Below are 24,205 nucleotides of genomic sequence, written 5' to 3' on the forward strand. Positions count from 1 at the left end.
TAACCAACAAATATGTTTGGTTCTTTAGTGTTCTATAGAAGTAATCTCATATACTTAAACCTTTAAGAAGGATGTGCATTTAAAAATAATGAAGAGAAATTCACCTGATAAAGCTGCAAATTTAAGGAATTTATCAACTGCCTCAACATTGCTTTACAGAACAAAAACTAGCTGATTTACAGAACTCTGGGGCCCAGTACGACATCTAGTAGTCTACAACTACTAGGATTTCTAAGTATAATCTGATATAATATCATATATATGATACATAATCTGATGCGTTTATGATTTCATATATAGCAGATAAACCCTCAAAACAGAACTATTTTTTATGACCAGAATTTTAAAATAGAAATGATTCAAAGCAAGACTTTTGGAAAAGATCAGTAAGTTTTGAGGAAGAAAAAAGACTAAGAAAACAATATTGTTAACTTGGAACTAAATATTTGAAGTGATAAAGCAGTTCTACCCTAGCATAAAAGTGTAGCCTAATCCCTAAAGCTCATGTGATCATCCATGATTAAAGAATGGTCTATGAAGAAAAATGAGAATGATAATCTTTCTGCCAAAGATTCTGGCTTTTATTTTGAGTGCACTGCAGAAATGTTATCAATATTTCAAGACTGTTAATATTTTACGGGAGAGCTATTGCTTTTCTTTCAAGGATACAGATTGTATAATTTATCAACTATACTTCAATAGGAAATGACTTTGACAGATGTCAGAAATAGAAAAATGGTTTACAATTTTAATGTTATAATGGAAATCATTGGGAAAATCACTTTAATAAATAGAAAGTTGTTGCGCAGCAAACTTTGTAGGAAACTATTCTATTAAGGAACAGATACTAGAATAAATACATCCTTAAAATATACAGAATATTAATTTACTTGGACTACATAATATTGTACTCTATGTATTTAACAGCACAGAATAACAGTGAAATATTAAGAATAAATGTAATTTCATTTCCTTTCTTTTCTTTTTCTTAAAATCCAGAAGCATAATATTTAAAGGCTAGAGTTCAACCTTTTTTCCCTAGGGCATAAAGAGTTGTGGAGGATCTTTAGCTTAGATAATTAATAAAATGACTCAATTATTACATAGAGTCAGCAAATAAATATTGTTTTGATTGCAGAGTTTTCTAAGCTTCAAATAGAAATATTCAAAAGGATATATATTAATAAATAAAGACTGTACTGTTTCCATAATATTCTAATTACAAAGAGAAAATGAAAATTTCAGTATATTCTTGGGCAAAAGCAGAATTCAACTATCATAAGTAACACAATGGTCACTCAATGTCATTAAAATTTTCTTCTTACAAGTGGTTTCAGCCTTCCCAGAATGAGTTTAGGGAATGACTACAGATGTAAATTAGTGCTAATAACTTCATAAATGTGAGATGATGAGAAGTAAAGAGCTTACAGAAGAAGTGATTGTGGAAGATTTGTTTCAGAGGATACTGTAAACACAAATGTGTAAACAGTAAAAACCAATGTAGAATGGATGAGTCTTGAATTCTCACTTTTGTGGTCATTTATATTTTTGAATGTCTGGATTTGCTATTTTATTTACAAAGGAATAATAACAAAATAGGCATTTACATATATGTGCTTTTTCTTCCCAGTCTTTCCTTTAGTATCTATGCATGTCCCCTTCTTTTTTTTTCTTTCCTTAAAAAGCAGTGTCCAGGAGCCACTGCAATGACATAGTCTTTTATGCAGCTCAGCCTGCCATGTGCTCCTTTCACATGCCAGCAAGTGCCATTGATCAGAGTTTTGCAGGTACTTATTCAGTGCAACACCCCCCCCCACCCCCACCAACACCTCCCATACCTGTACTCCCAAGTTTTGAATGGTCAATAGCATCTGGTGTTCTTACAATGAAGGTATCATCTTAGGAACATCTCAAAAGGCTTTACACTCCTCATCCCCAAAGACATATATGTTCAGTTCTTTTAACACTGTGTACATGAATACAATTTACATTACTTTCCTTTCATGATCTTAAAGGTCAATATTTTTAAAAAATGAAACCTTAAGGAAAACTACAAACCATGATCGAAGGCATTCAATTAGACACTCCAACTAGAGCTCAAATTAAAAATGATTTACCTTTTACAAGGTTATTAGATTTTGGAAAACTAAAGCTTACAAATCAGAAGACTACATTACCTTTAGAGAAAAGAAAGCATCCAGCTTTGACATGCCCACCAACTTCAATCGGAACATGTTATAATTGTTTACCAAGCTCTAAAAGTTGTTGTAGGCAGCATATAATAATGTCAAACTGCCTCATGTTCTGAAACGCCTTAATTTTGGAAAAGTAAAAGTAAAATTTCCATCCTTAATAATTTTTATTCAGCTTCCCACTGCTTGTGTCAAAAATCATCCCTTATTTTAATTAGTCTGTAGTCATAATATCCATCTAAGATGAATCAATATATAATCAGTATCAATCATACTATTAGTAGTTGTGAGCTAAAATGTGTGTATGATCTGTCTCCAAAATAATTTTTACACAGGATTTCCTAAGCTACCATGTTATTAATTATTAAAAATCTATAAAAATGTTGATATTACATTCTTATCATGAATTTCTGACTTTAAATGTTTAATCAGACTAGCTACGGAAGATCCAAAGCTTAGCATTTTGAATCTATGTTTTGACTTCACCTAATAAAACTCCTCTTGAAACACACCTGGAGATTTCTGATTAGTTCATACAGAGCCCAATAAAACAGATAGTTTCTTTCTTTCTATATTAGGGAGAGAGAATGCATGCATGTGAGCAGGGGAAAGGGGCAGAAGGGGGGAGAGAGAGAGAGAAAGAGAGAGAGACAGAGAGAGAAGAGAGAGAATCTCAGGCAAGCTCCACATTCAGTGCAGAGCCTGATGCAGGGTTTGGCAGGGCTTGGCAGGGCTTGATCCCACGACCCAGGGGGATCATGACCAGAGCCAAAATCAAGAGTTGGATGCTCAACCAACTAAGCCACCCTGGCACCCCACAACACTTAGCTTCTAAGTAATTTTTAAAGTACTTGCATATTATGGCACTAAACTGACTTTCTACAATTGGATAACAAGAAAAGAGTAACATATTTTTAGAGCATATAAATTGGAAGAACTCCTACATGTTTAAGATGATGCCCTGTTCTGATGTTCCTACCCTATTTCCCAAGTAATGCCAATTTTACTCTAGTAAGCATCATGAGTATGGCTCTGAAGAAGTAAAAAACAAAACAAACAACAAAAAAAGGTAGGACAGGAATGAAATTTGGAATCAAACCAGAGTTCAAACATCAATTTGGCTGAATTTGGCTAACTTACTGTAACCTGTTTAGTGACATATGGTACATGTTTGAAATGTGAATATTCATTCATATTTATACTCTCATAAGGCTGTCCTGAATATTAAAATAAATAATATGTAAAACACAAAGTAAAGGGCAGCGTCAAAAACAAGGTCCTACAGTAGCTATTCTAATAATAGTTAATATTATGGTTGTTTCTGATGTTATCAAATTATTAATATTAGATAGATAATAAACTCTAAAATGGGCATAATAATATCTATCTCATAAGGTGATACAATACAAATTAAATGAGAAATAGGTAAAGTACCAATTCAGTGCTGGAATAAAGGTGCACTATTTTTACTAACATTATTCCAATTCTTCAGATACCTGGTCTCAATACCCTCTAAGAATGCATCAACCAAATCCTTTTTTGGGAAGGGGTGAGCACCAAATCATCATAACCTAGGCCTCATCTTCTAAATAAAGGGATAGCTTCCCATCAGAAGACCAGAGTTTTAAGCTTGATGCTATTACAAACTAGAGCTTTGACTTGGCCAAATTCATCTGATTAACATGATGCAAAAACTTATATGGCTACTCCTAGGAATTTATTATTCTAAACAAAGAACCCGCATTGTTGGCTATTTTATAGTGGCTTTTTACTGCTTATTTTCATTTTAGAAATTATTATCCTAGCAATCCCTATCAAAGTAACACAAGCATTCTTCACAGAGCTAGAACAAACAATCCTGAAATTTGTATGGAACCAGAAAAGACCCCAAGTAGTCAAAGTAACCTTGAAAAGAAAACCAAAGCTGAAGGCATCACAATCCCAGACTTCAAGCTGTATTACACAGCTGTAATCATCAAGACAGTATGGTACTGGCACAAAAACAGACACTCAGATCAATGGAACAGAAAAGAGAACTCAGAAATGGACCCACAAATGCATGGCCAACTAATCTTTGACAAAGCAGGAAAGAATATCCAATGGAATAAAGACAGTCTCTTCAGCAAGTGGTGCTGGGAAAACTGGACAGCGACATGCAGAAAAAGGAACCTGGACCACTTTCTTACACCCTACACAAAAATAAAGTCAAAATGGATGAAAGACCTAAACATAAGACAGGAAGTCATCAAAATCCTAGGGGAGAAAGCAGGCAAAAACCTCTTTGACCTCGGCTACAGCAACTTCTTATCTAACACGTGTCCAGAGGCAAGGGAAACAAAAGCAAAAATGAACTACTGGGACCTCATCAAAGTAAAAAGCTTCTGCACAGCAAAGGAAACAATCAGCAAAACTAAAAGGCAACTGACAGAATGGGAGAAGATATTTGCAAATGACGTATCAGATAAAGGGTTAGTATCCAAAATCTATAAAGAACTTATCAAAAAACAAATAATACAGTGAAGAAATGGGAAAAAGACATGAATAGACACTTCTCCAAAGAAGACATCCAGATGGCCAACCGATACATGAAAAATGCTCCACATCACTCATCATCAGGGAAATACAAATCAAAACCACAATGAGATACCACCTTACACCTGTCAGAATGGCTAACATTAACAACTCAGGCAACAACAGATGGTGAGGATGTGGAGAAAAAGGATCTCTTTTGCATTGTTGGTGGGAATGCAAGCTGGTGCAGCCACTCTGGAAAACAGTATGGAGGTTTCTCAAAAAACTAAAAACAAAACTACCCTACGACCCAGCAATTGCACTATTAGGCATTTATCCAAGGGATACAGGTGTGCTGTTTCAAAGGGACACATGCACCCCCATGTTTATAGCAGCACTATCAACAATAGCCGAAGTATGGAAAGAGCCCAAATGTCCATCGATGGGTGAATGGATAAAGATGTGATATATGGAGTATTACAATCAAAAAGAATGAAATCTTGCCATTTTCAACTACGTGGATGGAACTAGAGGGTATTATGCTAAGCAAAATTAGAGAAAGACAAATATCATATGACTTAACTCATATGAGGGATTTAAGATACAAAACAGATGAACATAAGGAAAGGGAAGCAAAAATAATATAAAAACAGGGAGGGGGACAAAACATAAGAGACTTTTAAATATACAGAGCAAACAGAGGATTTGCTGGAGGGATTGTGAGAGGGGGGATGGGCTAAATGGGTAAGGGACATTAAGGAATCTACTTCTGAAATCACTGTTGCACTATATGCTAACTAACCTGCATGTAAATTAAAAATAAATTAAAGTTAAAAAAAAAAAAAAGGTCATCCTAGACCTTACTGAACAGAATTACCTTAGTATATGACTGTGGTAGGAAGTTCAGTATTTCATAGAGCGTATCCAACCTACTGGGAAAATGTTTTTTTTTTGTTTGTTTGTTTTTGTTTTTAGTAAGACAATACTTAGCATGGTACAGATGTGAAACATGAAATACTCTTATCTTTCATGAATGGATTTACTTCCTAAAAGTATGGACAAACATAAAAGGGTAAAAATATTTTTAAAGGATCTCACAATATTTAGGATATTAAAAACCATAGAAATCTGTAGAGATACTGATTTTAACACATTTAACAGACATACCATTTCTTTCTGCTATAGTATTTGAAATTAATTTTTTAAAGAAAAACTAAATGTTTACTAAAATTAGCATCTATCTCATATTCTCACATGCATTACCTTCCCGACTCAGTTGTGGCTTTAGTCTTGAAAAAAAAAAATCAGGGGCACCTGGGTCACTGTCAGTTAAGTCTCCAACTTCAGCTCAGGTCATGATCTCATGGTTCATGGGTTCAAGCCCCACATCGGGCTCTGTGCTGACAGTGCAGAGCCTGGAACCTGCTTCAGATTCTGTCTCCCTCTTTCTCTGCCCCTCCCCAGCTCACACTCTGTCTCTCTCTCTCCCTCTCTCAAAAATAAATAAACATTAAAAAAAATTTAAAAAAATTAGGTTGGGCCTAATGGAAATTAAGCAGTGAACAACAACAAAAATCTATACTCTTTCTTTTCAAATTTTTTTTTTTTTTTTTTTTTTTTTACTGCATTAGATAGTTTTGCCAAATGGACAGGACTGTTATCTTTGGCCTATTGGCAACATGTACGTGCTACTACTATAAAAAGTGACAAGTTTTCATAAGGAAACTACAGAGTGAGTATATAGCTTCATATTTATATTAAGATGCTGCTGAAAATTCACATGTAGTATAACTAATTTAATATGGGGTTGTGATGAAATAAATTTCTATTCAAATTCTATTCAAAATTCAAATCCTGTTTAACTTTTTTCTAAGAAATATAGTATCTGTAATAAAAATAGTAATAGTCATGTACAATAATAAACAATAATTTACTGAGTGTTATGTGTCAAACACTTAAATGCTATATTATTTCATTTAATCTTTGAAAACTTATTATCTTTACTTTTTTGGAGAGAGATAAAATATTTGCTCAAATTTATATGAGTAGTAAATAACAGCCAGAATTCAAACTCACGTTGGTTTTACTCTAAAGACCATGCTAGTAACTACTCCACTATTTTTCAAATCTGGCTGAGTCTTTTAAAAAATATGGTTCCCTAGGCCTGACCCTAAGATTCTGATTCAGTATGTCTTCAGCAAGGCCAGAAAAACCTTGGTTTTACAAAGCTCATCTGGTGATTCTAATGTACATTCATATTTAGGGAGTACAGTACTAGGTTAGTCTGCTGTCTTTCCCTTTAAGTCATATATATCACAAAACCAAATAAATCTGACAAATCCATCTCAGATTTCTACAGTTTCCTTCCCACCTGCCCCCACTCAAGATCAGCTTCCATTAACCAAGGCATAACTTTTATTACAAGAAAATTGGTTTAAGTGGCTTTTGATGGAAACAACTGATGGGAGGGGCATTAAGTAAAAACAAAAGCAAACTGGGAATTAAGTATCCTGTAATTGGACAGAACTTATCTAATCTTAGGGAGTATTTGTCTTTCCATTCTTCTGCCACTAAAGAAAGAAGAAAGGAGAACTATTGAGGGAATGGAGCAAACATCTGTGAAGAATTTAATAACAACTACGAAGGAAGGAAAGCCAACAAAGTTTTATACTCCAAGTATAAAAATGCAATTATTTACAGCTGAGAGGTTAAACAGGAACATCTGATGCCTGCAGACTAAAGTCCTAGAGAAAGTCAGCAAATATTTGAGAGGCTACTATGTGCAAGGCATTATATTAAGAACTAAGTTATCTATATTCTAGAGACATCTGATCCCATCAGAAAAGGAAGAGTGTAATAAAAAAATCTACATATTCTGGTTGGAACAAGCTACTGCTGCCTTGAAGAACCACCCATTGAGTGTCTATTCTTTTTCAAATCTTATACAAAGAATGATTGGCCTCATTGTCTAAGTTAGCAGTTAGCTAACTTAGCTAACTTAAAGTTAGCAGTTTTAAATTAAAAAAAATTTTTTTCCTACAATAAAACTCCAGGGAAATTTACAGCTCTAAAAAGCATGTAGCTTAAAAGAATGATTCATAATATTTTATGTTTTATAGTTTACAAAGCATTTTCAGTATCTACCTTTCAATTAGAAAATAATTAAGCATTTTTAAGAGGTAGGCAGAGTTGGTGTCATTTCCTCAATTTGATGAAGAAATTGAAAACTTCTTCAAAGACTGGTTTGATGGCTTGCTTGAGACCACAGAATCTAATAAGTGGCGAATCAAGGACTCAAATTCCGACTTTGTGACACTGTGTTCACATGTCAAATAGCTTAGCCCTAGGTAATACTAACCTAGACATTAATAAAATGTAGCTGAAGCACAACCAATTTTTGTAACAGTTAAACTATCTACTTACAACGACAAAACAAAAGCAAATATATAGGTATTTCATAGATCACGCAAGCTGGAAGAGACTATTAGGTTTTCTTTTTAAAAGCGTCAGAGAAGTCAAAGCTGAACACAAGTGAGTTTGGGCAGAACTGGGTTTGGAAGTAGGGACTCAGTTAAAACAGTCAGGGGGTCAAAATCTGTTTTTTGTAGGCCACTCACGCTTAGAACGGTTTCTACATTTTTAAAAGGTTGTAAAAAACAGAGGAGGGGGAGAAAGAGGGGTAAGAAAATGGTGGAGTGGGAGGACATGCAACAGAGACCATATGTGGCCTGCATAGCCTAAAATATTTACTACCTAGGCCTTTACAGAAAAAGTTTGCGAACCTCATTTCAAAGAATAAAGAGATACTGAGACCTAAGAACAAAAAGAAAACTACCCATACACCCTAGTATGTCAGGTAATAAAATACAATTTTATTATTATTTTTTTTAATTTTTAATTTTGAATTTTTTTAATGTTTATTTATTTTTGAGACAGAGAGACAGAGTGTGAGTTGGGGGGAGGGGGCAGAGAAAGAAGGAGACACAGAACCTGAAACAGGCTCCAGGCTCTGAGCTGTCAGCACAGAGCCCGACGTGGGGCTCGAACTCATGAACTGTGAGATCATGACCTGAGCGAAGTCAGACGCCCAACCAACTGAGCCACCCAGGCACCCCAATAAAATACAATTTTAAAATGTAGTTAAAACTTCTCTATAAAGGACAAATTAAAGATAACATCCTCTTCTCCTTCAAAACACCAAAATGTTTTAAAAGAAACTATTTTCAGGTTTTAAACACCTGTGTTATCAGACATTTCTCTTGTTGGAGAATCATGGGATTCATTAGTTGTGTATAATGTACAAAAACTTAAAAACTGGAATAGAGAATTCCAGTATGAATGCCAAAAATACAAGTTACTTTGCCTAAATAGATATATAATCCCCCCTCAAAAAACAAATCAAACTCCAGCCCATGCCTACTAGTAACATTGGGTATTAGTAGTCAGTAGTGACCCTAGATGACTTCCTACTACAGTGCCAATCACAATTACTTTTAAAGCCAAATGTACCACATATGAACCTCTATAAATATTAAATCTGTCTCCTACCACCACAGGGGCTAAAGTAGCTATTTAAAAAAAAAAAAATCACTTTAGTTCCAAATTGTACCTGTAAAATAGCTAAATCAATGGTTATACTACTAAGTTCTTTATTAGCTTTCCCTTTCCTTTGGAATCACATGGTCAAACCACCTTATATTCTTTCTGATAAAATTCCCCTGGAAAGAACACTATTTCAAGTTAATGACTTTAACAGAATGTCCAATGCTATAAGCATTAATTATTATAGCAGTTATAAGAGGGTGACATTTATTATGTGTGTGTTCACATGTATGGAAAATTGTGTCAAGTTCCATTCCTGATATGTAGATACTAAAGTCCTACTTAAAGTGTGGTGTGTGAGTTGATGATTTGAAGATTTAACCAAAAAAAAAAAAAAAAACCCAACATTCAGATATTTGGGTGAGGAAGCAACCTGCCTGTTCCCATTCTACTCCTTCTTCCAGAATGTTAGCATCTGCAGGAAAAACTGTCTATAGCCCTTGTCCAGTCAGGTAGACTAACTTGTGTACTGACTTGTTTTTTTTTGTTTTTTTTTGTGGCTTCTTACTGTGCTCTACAACGCTGGGCCCAAGGATGTAGGGGATATAAAAAACATAAATAGGTCTTGGAAGGCAAACTGGTTGAGAGAAGGGGGGGTATGAAAGTGTAATGCAGTCCATTAGCTCCCTCTGTTCCATAAGCTCAAAGGCAGTTCAAGCATTGTGACTCCTATTTGAGTGTAACTGAGTTTCAGTATCTGGGCTGGACCATATACAGCTGTGGGAAGCGCATCTGCAGGGATTAATGGAAGCACAGGGGCACATGGAATTAAAAAGTACTCTGTAAGTTTGCAGCAACATTTTATTTTTACTATTCTTTATTGCAAACGTAATATATCCGTCATGCTATGGGTTTTAAAGAGGTTGTGCACTATCATTCTTAATACTGTTTTATAGGGAAATGTGAATTTGAACAATTTATACACAACCCATTTTTGAAAACGCAGTTCCTTCTTAAATCCTGTCTACATAAAACAAATGTGGAATTTGTTAAATATTTTTAGAGATGAAACATAGAAATTTCAGGAGATCAAACCCCGAAGTCTGAATGAATAAGTTCGAAAGGAAACAATGTGGTTTCTCCCAAGAAAACAGAGGTCTTATAAAATACAGAGAGAGGAAGGGCCAACATGGTGGAGAAGTAGGGGGAATCCATACTTCCTGCGTCTCTCAAACAAAGAAGTGTAGAAGCCAAAGGACTTTGAACACCAGAACCTGGGAGGAAAAGAGACTGAATCTAGTAGGAAGAAAATGGGAAAGCTGGAAAAAAGATAGGTGGGTAACTGAGAACTGGGGGAGATTAAAAAAGGTTGTCTGGGCAGGGAGGGGAGGGGCCCCCTTCAGCTGAGAGACAAAGAAGAGAAAGAGTAGCTAGGAAAGTGCAGGACCGTATCTGGACAGAAGAAAGACCTTGGACTGAGACTGAGAGGGACTGAGAGGGATCCAATCTCTAACTGCAAGGCTTTCTTTCGATTGGAGCACCCCCACACCCCCTCTAACTGCAGGGCTTTCTTCCGCCACCCGCACCCCCCAACCCCAGGCACAGTGGCTGGGCGGGCCGGGGGCTCAGTCTGCAGGAGGAAAAGGCCCTGGAATGCTATGGGAAAAGACAAAGGCTGCCTGCATCTGCCACCCCGGGGGCTCATGGTGGAGAGGGCAGCGGCTCAGTCCACAGCAGGAGAAGGCAGTCCTCCCTGAAGTACAGTGGCATAAAGCCAGCTGGGACCACATACCACTGCACTGAGAGACGCTTCCCCAGCACCAGAGCCCACGGAGGGACACTTTGAATCCTAGCCAAGTGCAGGGTCAGGGGAGTTGGCAGAGAGAGAAGGACTGCCCCGTCTGTGCACACAGCACAGTGAGCACGACTCAAACTGAGTCCACTGGGTCCGGTTCCGTGGAGAAGAGACTGGGAGATCACCATTCCCCCTAGCCCTCTCCCCCCACCCCACCAAGGCGGGGCCTCAGGGATCACTCCCAGGCCCATAGTGCAGGTGGATCCAAAAAACGCCAAACTACCTCCCTTTGCACTGGGTAGCTGCATATCCACCATAGCAGCACAGACCCTGCTGACAGCTACTCCTGACAAGCCATGTAGCATTGCCTGGATTAACTCTAGGTCAATTCTGGATATATAGATATATTCTCCGCCCCCCCACCCCACCCCCCCACCATTTCTCCTCCTTATCTCTTCCCTCCCCTAGGCTGGTTACTCTGGTTATTGGTCTGTCTAAACAGGCATATTTAATCCATTGTCTTGATACATGTTCTACACCTCCTTCTATACACTCTTTTCTCTCTCTCTGGAATAATCAAGCCATAGAGTTTCTCTGTCTGGGTAATTTTATCTTCATTTCGTTTTCCCCGCCTCCTTCTTTATTTTCCTTTCTCTCTCTCTCTGGATTAAGCCTTTTAGTCTCTCTGCCTAGTCAGTGTTTATTTTTTCTTCACCCCCGCCCCTGCTCCTGTCAATTCTCTCTTTGTATGTGCTCTTCCATCAGCACCACCTCCACCCTCTTCTTTACTTGTAGTTGGTGTTTTGGGGTTTTTTGTTTTAGTCTTTAGGTTTTTATTTTTGTTTATTTGTTTGTTTCTGTTATTTGTGTGTTTGCATGCTTTTGTCTCCTGTTTGTCTGTTTTCCTTTCCAGGGCTACTCCAAGGAACAAATCAAAGCACACCTTGTGGAGGGTCCAAAATATTAATACGAGTAGGGTAATAAAATAACCAGTTACAACAACAGAGAGCAAGTAACAATCCCCGAAAAAACATCTCCTGAAGGGCCAGGCCCTAGACAGTGTATGACCCTCTTTGAATATAGCAGCGCTCACAGATGCAGAGCACACAAGCTTTCAAAACACATAAGGAATTCCAGAAAAAGAAGAGAGAGAGAAAGGGGCTTAAGGTGTACTTAAATCATAGCAGAGAACTTCCCTGATCTGGGGAAGGAAAACAGGCATTGAAATCCAAGAGGCACAGAGAACTCCCTTCAGACGTAACTTGAATTGATCTTCTGCATGACATATCACAGTGAAACTGGCAAAATACAGAGAGAATTCTGAAAGCAGCTAGGGATAAACGGGCCCTAACATAAGGGTTAGACACATAAGGGTAGTAGCAGACCTATCTACTGAAACTTGGCAGGCCAGAAAGGAATGGCAGGGAATCTTCAATGTGATAAACAGAAAAAAATATGCAGCCAAGAATCCTTTACCCAGCAAGTCTGTCATTCAGAATAGAAGGAGAGATAAAGGTTTTCCCAAACAAACAAAAACTGAAGGAATTCATGACCACTAAACCAGCCCTACAAGAGATCCTAAGGGGGACTCTGGGAGTGAAATGTGGCAAGGACCACAAAGTACTAGAGACACCACTACAAGCATGAAACCTACAGATATCACAATGACTCTAAATCCATATCTTTCAATAATAACACTGAATGTAAATGGACTAAATGCTCCAATCAAAAGAATAGGGTATAAGAATGGATAAAAAAACAAGACCTATCTATTTGGTGTTTACAAGAGACTCATTTTAGACCTGAGGACACCTTCAGATTGAAAGTAAGGGGATGGAGAACTATCTATCGTGCTACTGGAAGTCAAAAGAAAGCTGGAGTAGCCATACTTATATCAGACAAACTAGACTTTAAATTAAAGGCTGTAACAAGAGATGAAGAAGGGCATTATATAATAATGACAGGGTCTATCCATCAGAAAGAGCTAACAGTTATAAATATCTATGCACCAAATATGGGAGCCCTCAAATATATAAAATGATTTATCAGAAACATAAGCAACCTTATTGATAAGAATGTGGTAACTGCAGGAGACTTTAATATAGCAATGGATAGAACATCTAGACAGAGAATAAATAAAGAAACAAGGGCCCTGAATGATATATTGGATCAGATGGACTAGAACTCTGCATCACAAAGCAACAGAATATACTTTCTTCTCAAGTGCACATGAAACATTCTCTAAGATAGATCACATACTGGGTCACAAAACAGCCCTAAATAAGTATAAAAGAATTGAGATCATACCATGCACACTTTCAGACCACAATGCTATGAAACTTGAAATCAACCACAGGATAAAGTCTGGAAAACCTCCAAAAGCATGGAGGTTAAAGAACACCCTACTAAAGAATGAATGGGTCAACCAGGCAATTCGAGAAGAAATTAAAAGATATACGGAAACAAATGAAAATGAAAATACAACAATCCAAACGCTTTGGGAAGCAGTGAAGGCAGTCTTGAGAGGAAAATACATTGCAATCCAGGCCTATCTCAAGAAACGAGAAAAATCCCAAATACAAAATCTAGCAGCACACCTAAAGGAAATAGAAGCAGAACAGCAAAGACACCCAAACCCAGCAGAAGAAGAGAAATAATAAAGATCAAAGCAGAAATAAACAATAATCTAAAAAGAAAACAGTAGAGCAGACCAATGAAACCAAGAGGTGGTTTTTTGAAAAAATACACAAAATTGATAAACCTCTAGCCAGGCTTCTCAAAAAGAAAAGGGAGAGGACCCAAATAGATAAAATCATGAATGAAAATGGAATTATTACAACCAATCCCTCAGAAATACAAGCAATTATCAGGGAATACTATGAAAAATTATATGCCAACAAACTGGACAACCTGGAAGAAATGGACAAATTCCTAAGCATCCACACACTTCTAAAACTCAAACAGGAAGAAATAGAAAACTTGAACAGACCCATAACCAGTGAAGAAATTGAATCAGTTATCAAAAATCTCCCAACAAATAAGAGTCCAGGACCAGATGGCTTCCCAGGGGAGTTCTACCAGACATTTAAAGCAGAGATAATACCTATCCTTCTCAAGCTGTTCCAAAAAATAGAAAGGGAAGGAAAACTCCCAGACTCATTCTATGAAAACAGCATTACTTTGATTGCCAAACCAGACAGAGACCCAGCAGAAAAAAGAGAACTACAGGCCAATATCCCTGATGAATATGGATGCAAAAATTCTCAACAAGATACTAGCAAATTGAATTAACAGCATATAAAAAGAATGATTCACCATGATCAAGTGGGATTCATTCCTGGGGTGTAGGGCTGGTTCAACATTCACAAATCAATCAACGTGATACATCACATTAATAAAAGAAAAGAACCATGTGATCCTGTGAATCGATGCAGAAAAACCATTTGACAAAATTCAGCATCCTTTGTTAATAAAAACCCTCGAGAAAGTCGGGATAGAAGGAACATACTTAAAGATCATAAAAGCATTTATGAAAAGCCCACAGCTAATATCATCCTCAATGGGGGAAAACCTGAGAGCTTTCCCCCTGAGATCAGGAACACGACAGGGATGTCCACTCTCACCGCTGCTGTTTAACATAGTGTTGGAAGTTCTAGCATCAGCAATCAGACGACAAAAGGAAATCAAAGGCATCAAAATTGGCAAAGATGAAGTCAAGTTTTCACTTTTTTGCAGATGAGATGATATTATACATGGAAAACCAGACAGACTCCACCAAAAGTCTGCTAGAACTGATACATGAATTCAGCAAAGTCGCAGGATACAAAATTAATGTACAGAAATCAGTTGCATTCTTATACACTAATAATGAAGCAACAGAAAGACAAATAAAGAAACTGATCCCATTCACAACTGCACTAAGAAGCATAAAATACCTAGGAATAAACCTAACCAAAGATGTAAAAGATGTGTATGCTGAAAACTATAGAAAGCTTATGAAGATATAAAGAAATGGAAAAACATCCCGTGCTCATGGATTGGAGGAATTAATACTGTTAAAATGTCAATACTACCCAAAGCTATCTACACAGTCAATACAATCCCAATAAAAATTGCACCAGCATTCTTCTCGAAGCTAGAACAAGCAATCCTAAAATTTGTATGGAACCACAAAACACCCCGAATAGCCAAAGTAATATTGAAGAAGAAGACCAAAGCAGGAGCCATCACAATCCCAGACTTTAGCCTCTACTACAAAGCTGTAATCATCAAGACAGCATGGTATTGGCACAAAAACAGACAAACAGACCAATGGAATAGAATAGAGACTCCAGAATTGGACCCACAAATGTATGGCCAACTAATCTTTGACAAAGCAGGAAAGAATATCCAATGGAAAAAAGACAGTCTCTTTAACAAATGGTGCTGAGAGAACTGGACAGCAACATGCAGAAGAATGAAACTAGATCACTTTCTTACACTATTCACAAAAATAAACTCAAAATGGATGAAGGACCTGAATGTGAGACAGGAAACCATCAAAACCCTAGAGGAGAAAGCAGGAAAAAACCTCTCTGACTTCAGCCGCAGCATTTTTTTACTTTACACATCTCCAAAGGCAAGGGAATTAAAAGCAAAAATGAACTACTGGGACCTCATGAAGATAAAAAGCTTCTGCACTGCAAAGGAAATAATCAACAAAACTAAAAGGCAACCGATGGAATGGGAAAACATATTTGCAAATGACATATTAGATAAAGGGCTAGTATCCAAAATCTATAAAGAACCCACCAAACTCCACATGTAAATAACAAATAATCCAGTGAAGAAATGGGCAGAAGACATGAATAGACACTTCTCTAAAGAAGACATCCAGGTGGCCAACAGGCACATGAAAAGATGCTCAATGTCACTCCTCATCAAGGAAATACAAATCAAAACCACACTCAGATACCACCTCATGCCAGTCAGAGTAGCTAAAATGAAGAAATCAGGAGACTACAGATGCTGGCAAGGATGTGGAGAAACGGGAACCCTCTTGCACTGTTGATGGGAATGAAAATTGGTGCATCTGCTCTGGAAAACAGTGTGGAAGTTCCTCAAAAAAATTAAAAATAGATCTACCCTATGACCCAGCAATAGCACTGCTTGGAATTTACCCAGGGGATACAGGACTGCTGATACACAGGGGCACTTGTACCCCAATGTTTATAGCAGCACTTTCAACAATAGCCAAATTATGGAAAGAGCCTAAATGTCCATCAACTGACGGATAAAGAAGTTGTGGTTTATGTATACAATGGAATACTACATGGCAATGAGAAAGAATGAAATCTGGCCTTTTGTAGCAATGTGGTTGGAACTGGAGAGTGTTATGCCAAGTGAAATAAGTCAGGCAGAGAAAGACAGATACCATATGTTTTCACTCATATGTGGATTCTGAGAAACTCAACAGAAGACCAGGGGGGAGGAGAAGGGGGAAAAAAAAGTCATAGAGAGGGAAGGAGGCAAACCATAAGAGACTCTTCAATACTGAAAATAAACTGAGGGTTGATGGGGGGGTGGGAGGGAGTGGAAAGTGGGTGATGGGCATTGAGGAGGGCACCTGTTGGGATGAGCACTGGGTGTTATATGGAAACCAATTTGACAATAAATTTCATATTAAAAAAAAGGGTAATTATTCTTCAAAACTAATTTTAGCGTTTTGAATGTTTATAGACTAAATTCTATATTTGTTCCTATAATGTTAATGAAGGTGCAAATAACTATAGAAATGATTAAACAAGATTTGATGACATAAGAACTATCATAATATTGGAAGAAGACATTTTTCCAAAGAAGACATACAGATGGCCAGCAGACACATGAAAAGATGGTCAATATCACTCATTATCAGAGAAGTGTAAATCAAATCTACAATGAGATATCTATCACACCTGTAAGAATGGCTAAAATCAACAACACAAGAAACAACAAGTGTTGGCAAGGATGTGGAGAAAGGGGAACCCTCTTGCACTGTTGTGGGAATGCAAACTTGTGCAGCCACTGTAGAAGACAGTATGGAGGTTCCTCAAAACATTAAAAATACAACTACCCTATGATCCAGCAGTCGCACTACTAGGTATTTACCCAAGGAGTACAAAAATACTAATTCAAAGGGATATATGCACACCAATATTTATACCAGCATTATCTCTAATAGCCAAATTATGGAAACAGCCCAAGTATCCACTGATACATGAATGGACAAAGAAGTGGTATGTACATGTGTGTGTATTTACACACACACACACACACACACACACACACACACGAATATTAGCCATAGAAAAGCATGAACTCTTGCCATTTTCAATGACGTGGATGGAACTAGAGTATTCTGCTAAGTGAAATAAGTCAGCAAGAGAAAGACAAATACCATATGATTTCTTGGCAAACCAAGAAACAGACTCAACTACAGAGAACAAACTGATGGTTATCAGTGCGGGGGGGGGGGGGGTGTAGGTGGAGGGATGGGTTAAATAGGTGATGAGGATTAAGGAGTGCACCTGTGGGGAGCACCAGGTGTTGTAAGGAGATGTTGAATCACTACATTGTACAACTGAAACTACTATTACCCTGTATGTTGACTAATTGGAATTTAAATAAAAAGTTAAGAAAAAAAGAACTATCATAGTATACTTCGCTCCCGCCTGACTACAAAATGATATACATTAAGAGAACGAATGTTTCAAAAATAACACCAAGACACATGTTCCAAAACACAGCCAATGAAGAATAAGAACTAACAGTAAGACACGACAGGGAGGAGCGTGCCCTTCATAGGTGCATTAGCTTATCTTGAGAACATGCTTATCTTGAGAACATGGGCCAACATGGTGGAAACACTGGAAAGGGCAAAGTAAAGTGTAACAAGAACCTCAGGAGACACACCTACATGTTCACTTTAGAATTGAGCAGAAATGGGCTACAATGAAAGCTGAGTTTCCCTTCCTAAATGAAAGCATCTTTGTTCTTACTACTTATAATACTACTTTTAAATATTTATTACGGAAGTTGAAGGAAATTCACTCAAGATACAAGCAACACTTGCTTTTAAAGAATCTCCCACAAAAAGGCCAGGGGTGGGAATGGGAGATAGTAAGTCTCTTTGCTTCTTAAAATCACAAGCTCTTTTCTAGTTAAAAAGCAATCTTAAGATACTAACAGATACTAATTTTAAGGTTTCCGAAGAAATCTTTTACCTAAGACATAATAAACTAGCTTTCTCTGCAGCTAATATGAAGCGAGATTTTTGTTTTTGTTGTTGTTTTTAATTCCAAAGCTTTTGGGTATGTTTAAAGTTGAATCAGGTTCCCACATAAAATACTAATGCTTTCATTTGATGCTGGGGAGCATGTTTTATTTCAACTAGCATCAACATGCTATCATTACAGTAGCTCATTCCTGATGGGGGAAATGAAAGAGATTTTGGAAATGCTTAAAGAAGACAAAGCATTCCTCTTTCCCTACCTGCCACATGGCAATGGAAGTAAATTCAAATACGAATTTGGGCCACAGGATCCCACTCTTTCCCTTACTACATTTCTGCTGGTGGAGAGACTGGTGTTTGGATTTCACATGCTGAGACTGAATTATTATAATCTTCTTCTATTGATAACACACTATCATGAGGCTCCTCTCTTATTTAATATTTCCTTTTAGACCCACTATTTGGCTACTGGCCCCTTTCCTCCACGCTCACTAAAGATGAAAAGCTATGCATTTGGTATAGGGCCTTGTATGTATATTCATCCTTGAATAATACATAGCATTTTATTTGTATGTTTAATTTACATAAATAATTTTGTTGTCAGCCCTTTTTAATAATCTATCACTTTTTAAAAAAATAATAATCTACATGTTTTGAAGTTATCTTTGTGTTACTGTAGCACTGTGAAAGAGAAAAGCACATCAAGGAGTTGGCTTGGTATTATCAGCAAGACCTTCATTCTATTATAATCTGGTCTGACACTCCTTTGGTCATCCCATCAGGAATGAGCTGAACATAAGCCATTTGACAGAACATCAACATCAGAAAAGGCCACTCTGTGATCATAATGAATCAAGACAAACATAAGACCACTGCATAACCATGTATGAACACAGACAAAATATAACCATTATGCAAGCCACAGAAACAACAGAAAAAATTCCCTATCCTGGCTAGCTGCTTCTCTGCCAATTACAGCTTTGCCTCATTCTATTCTTCCTGCCTTATAGATAAGATTTAATTAAGATAAACCAATCAGAAGATTACTTCTGTTTTCTGACAGTATCCAAGACAAAGCCAAGTCCCACCTTTAACCTCTCACCAATCATCTAACACAAGTTCAGATCTTGTAAATGCTTCCCAACATCCTCTTGCTGAGATGTCCCACAGTTCCCCACAGAGTGCGTTACCAACTCCCTACAAGTAATAAACCCAATTTGTTCCACTACAGATGTATGTTCCCAAGGGTCTCTGGTGGGAGGGCATTGCCAACACAGTTATTTTATTGTTTCTGACTGCTACAGAGTATTCTATAGGATGCACCCATAACATACTTAACCATTCCCCTTGTGATACTTTGTCTTCAACTCTACCAGAAACTGAGGTAAACATTCTGGAATATACCCCACTATAGACCTGAGCTGGTTTCACTGTAGTATGTCCACAGATATGAGACAACTGAGTGACAGGTCATACCCTTACTTTTTTTTTTTTTTTAATGTTTATTTTATTTTTGAGAGAGAGAGAGAGAGAGAGAGCACGCGTGCAAGCGTGAATAGGGGAGGGGCAGAAAGAGAGGGGACAGAGGATCCAAAGTGGGTTCTGTGCTGACAGTAGTAAGCCTGATGTAGGGCTTGAACTCATGAGCCATGAGATGATGACCAGAGCCAAAGTCAACGCTCAACCGACTAAGCCACCTAGGTGCCCTGAGTCATACCCGTACTGTTACTAAGGATTTTGAGATTGCTCTTCAAACCATCTACATCAGTCTAGATTTCCACCAATAGTACTTAACTGTTCCAATTACCCCAAATCTTCACCTACATTTTGATTTATCTACTTATTTTTCAAAAACTTCTTTCCAGTTAGATGGGTGTGATGTGTTATTTTTATTAGGACTTCTCTAATTACTTAAAAGGTTCTACATCTCTCTTTATACACCTGGCCATTCAGGAGCCTCCTTCCATGAAGTGTTAAGCAATAACCTTTGCTTTTTAAAATATATTGATTTCCCTTTCTTATTGTTGAATTTGTAAGCATTTCTCATATAGTCCACATGTTTATCTCTTTTCAGTTTTGATGTTGCAGATATCTGCTTCTAATATGTCACTGTCATGTTGTTTGTTTTATGCTAGAATTCACTGGACAGAAATCCTTAGTTTTGACATTGTAAAGCTACCAATTTATCCCTGATAGTTTGTACTTTGGGAGTAAAGTTCTTCCACATACCAAGGTCACAAAGATCTTCTCTAACATTGTCTTTCATTGGCTCTACAGTTTTACCTGTCACTTTTAGGTCTTTGTTCTCTCTGGAGTTCATATAGTGTGTGATCTAAGGGAGGGGTCCACGTTCAGTTATTTCATCTAGTAAACAGGTCTTTCCAAGAACCTACAAAGCAACATACCTCTTCCCCACTTTGGGTCTGTTTCTGAGCACTCAACCTCTGTTTCATCAGTCTGACTGCTTCTGTGCCAGTTCTAAACTGCTTTTATTAATATGAATTAAAATCTGGTCAAAATATCATTCTTCTTCCAGATATATCTCAAAATAGACTTAGCTATTTGTGGATTTTTATTCTTTTATCACAGTCAGTTTGGGTCTCCCCCCACCCCAAAAATACTATTAAAATTTTAACTGGAATTGCATATGGTGAGACTTGACATCTTTATGTTGTTGTATGCCTCATCAATGAACATTTTATAGCTCTTCATTTATGCAAGGCTTCATTTATGTTCTTTAGTACATTTTTACAGTCTGTTTTATAAAGCTGTTATGTATTTTTTAAGGTTAATACCTAAATGCATTATAATTTTTCTAACTATTGTGAATTTTGAACTGTAGTTACTGCTAACATGAAAAACAAAACTCTTTATTTTTGAAAGTATATAGTTTTGCTAGTTCTAATGGGTTGTCTATGTAGACATCGTATAATTTCCAAATAAAGACATATTTTTCTCTTTTCTCCCCTCTTTCCTCTCTGTCCATCTTTATTTCATTTTTTTTCCCTTGTTGGATTAGCCAGATCTATCTCAAGAATATCACCAGTCTTGGGTATAACTGTCTAAAACTTGTTCACAGTTTCAATTTGGATGTTTGCTATATAGGTTTTAGTATTTAACTTTTATCAATTTGTAGTTTCCTTCTATCCCCAGATTTCTGGACTTATGAATACTAATCACAAATTAGAGTTAAATTTTATCAAATATTTTTAAAACCTTTTTTTAGATAATTATATAATTTTTTGGTCTCTTATGTATTTTCACTAATACAAATTTCATTTTCTTGTGTTAAACCATCGTTGCCATTCAGAGATAAATACTGTATTTTTAAAAAATTTGTTGGATTTAGTTAGCTAATGTTTCACTTAGAATTTTCACACTTGTCACTGTAAAAGACTGACCTATAATTCTCTTTTGTTGTACTATTCTTTTGGAATTAAGATTGTACAAGTCTTGAAAAATTAGCCAGAAAGGATTTCCTCAACCCAACTTTTTTTTCTTTCTGGCTCTCTCTCTCTCTCTCTCTCTTTTTTTGTTTTTTTTTTTTTTTTTTTTTTTTTTGTTTGTTTGTTTGTTTTTAATATCTGCATGAGACAGGAGCTGTATCTCCTGAAAGTTCAGTAGAAGTATCTTGCAAGCTTATTCAATTTGGGGAGGTATGTCTGTTTATACAAATGTTTATTTCAGTGTAATAATTTTGATTTCTATTTATTTGACAAATATTCTATTAAGTTTTCTACTTTTTAAGAAATATTTGCTTTTTGTTTTCAGCAGTTATTTATTAAAGGAAATTAATCACAAAGAAGCTTTCAACAACAAACATTCTGAGTACAAATGAGATTCTTAAGAACTGATACCTAGACTATATACCCTGGCCCTAATTTTAAGCTCAAAGTGCCTCTAAAAAATGAGCTGTCTAGCAAAAAGTTCTGTTCTTACTCTCTGTAAAAAAATCATCTGTCCGTATGTGGATACCAGCTTGAATAATGTGGAATGACAGGATAACATCTAAAGGGAAAAATCTTCTGAGCTTTTATACTTCAAAAATAAGTAGTGCTATTAAGCAGTAAGGGACTTAAACAGTAAATTCAACCAAAGAAAATTTGCTGAAGATGCCATAAGGTGAAAATTTTTGCCTCTGAACCTGGCTTTTTAATCTGTTTCATTCTGATAGTTTAAAATCAATGCTCTTCTTTTTAAGTAGTAGATTACAGGAACATAAAGAAATAGGTTCAGGTATAGATTCAAGAGAGAACGTTTCACCAAAGACGTGAAGAGTTATTAGGGATACACTTTGATGGCTAAGTTTTAGATTTCCAAATAATTAAGACTAAGGAAAGTCTGCACAGTTAGCAAATTTATTCAACAGAGACTATTAAATTGACATGATGGAACCTTTTCTCATGTGCTCAAATACTATACTATTGAATATAGCTGGTCTATGCTGTCCCAGAGGGCTGTAACAGGAGTTTTATACACTGTTAGGATGAATGCTGATGTGCATCTTACTTTGTTTATCACTCAACCCACGCCAAAAGGCACTAATTAGAGTAGTTCTGCCACATAATGTTTATACATTAATTATCCTACTTCCTAAACCAAATGTTCCAAGAACTACTAAGAATGCATATGGCAAAAAGCCACTGGTTGCAGCACCAGTATGCTGTTTTACAAACAAAAAGAACAATAGACTCCAAAAGAAAAGAAATAATAGAAAAGTTAACATATGATATAAAGTGTGGTGTGCATGATTATGTCAATAGTATAGGTATTTAATTTTAGTAAGAATTGAGACTTCCAAATTAAAAAGAAAATAAAAATTTAGAAACAAAAATATTACATATAGTAAAGGTACATACACACATATACATATATTTTATATTCAAGGCATATTTATGGGAAATATTAGGAAAAAATTCAAAGAAAAATACAAATTGGTATTGCAAAGCCCTATTTTTGACCTTTAATATTTACTGAGTGCCTTCTATGGGCAAGATACTATGATTCCAAAGACATTCCAAGACATATGGTGTTTCCTGTCTTCAAAGAGTTTGCAATCTAATGCCAAAGATAGTCAATTACCTAAGAAAATAGAATAAACACAGTGTAAAGGAAATTCTATTAAGTGTTGGGAGATAGCTTATAAGAGCATGTAATCCAGTCTAGGATTTTATTTTGTGTGTGAATGTTTGTATAAATGAATTTTAGCAGTAGGAAGAGCTTCCTGGAACTTTCCTATCTTATCCTTTCTCTCTTCTTGGGTGTTTTTGTTTTACACTGTCTGCTTCTGTAGTACTTATTCTCCTGGCCTTTCCTATCAGTCTGCCGCCTTATCTTGTCCCTTCTGTCTTGAGATTTTACCTTATCTTTTTTTATTTTCCTACTTGGCCATTATGCAGAACAATGTACATTTACTTTTTTGCACTGTTAAAAATTGTGCCCTAATAAAAACAGTGATAATGTTGAAAATAATTATAATAATGGACTTACTATGTATCAGGTTTTTCTAAGCACTTTAATATGCATTAACTCATTAAATTTTCACAAAAATCTAATATGGTAGACATCGAGATTACTTTGTAATGTTACAGATGTGGAAACTGAGGTAAAAAGAGGGTAAGTAAATTTCCTAAGGTCACATAGCTGGTTAAGGGCCAAACTGGAATATTATCCCTGCTACTGTGGTTGAAGCCAAACTCATTTAAATGAAAACAATAGTTAATATTCACTGAGTAACCACCAGGCACTATTCTGGTCATTCCAATCATTCTACAAATATGGTCTCATTTAATCTTTACAATGGCCCTGTTAAATAGGTAGGTTAATAACCCCATTTTAAAGTTAAAGAAATTAAAGCAGAAAGGGTTGTCCAAGTCACATAACTAGTAATAATTTTTAAAAAGGAGAAAAAAT

At 36.3% G+C, this 24,205-nt stretch overlaps 1 protein-coding gene across 7 annotated transcripts in view; it reads right to left on the minus strand.

Annotated features, from left to right (window-relative positions):
* Positions 1-24,205, minus strand: part of AFG2A (AFG2 AAA ATPase homolog A) — a 365,578-nt gene that overhangs the window by 127,933 nt on the left and 213,440 nt on the right. The window contains exon 15 of one of the 7 annotated variants that reach the window (XM_053216985.1): positions 11,482-23,374. The exons of the other annotated variants lie outside the window; for them this stretch is intronic. Coding sequence (XP_053072960.1) covers positions 23,351-23,374 — 24 coding nt within the window. The 3' untranslated portion in view covers positions 11,482-23,350. Of the gene's footprint in view, positions 1-11,481; positions 23,375-24,205 lie in introns of those variants that run through there. 7 annotated transcript variants of the gene reach the window in all.

The sequence above is a fragment of the Acinonyx jubatus genome, chromosome B1, assembly GCF_027475565.1.
Source record: "Acinonyx jubatus isolate Ajub_Pintada_27869175 chromosome B1, VMU_Ajub_asm_v1.0, whole genome shotgun sequence".
In the NCBI taxonomy this organism is placed as follows: Eukaryota; Metazoa; Chordata; class Mammalia; order Carnivora; family Felidae; genus Acinonyx; species Acinonyx jubatus.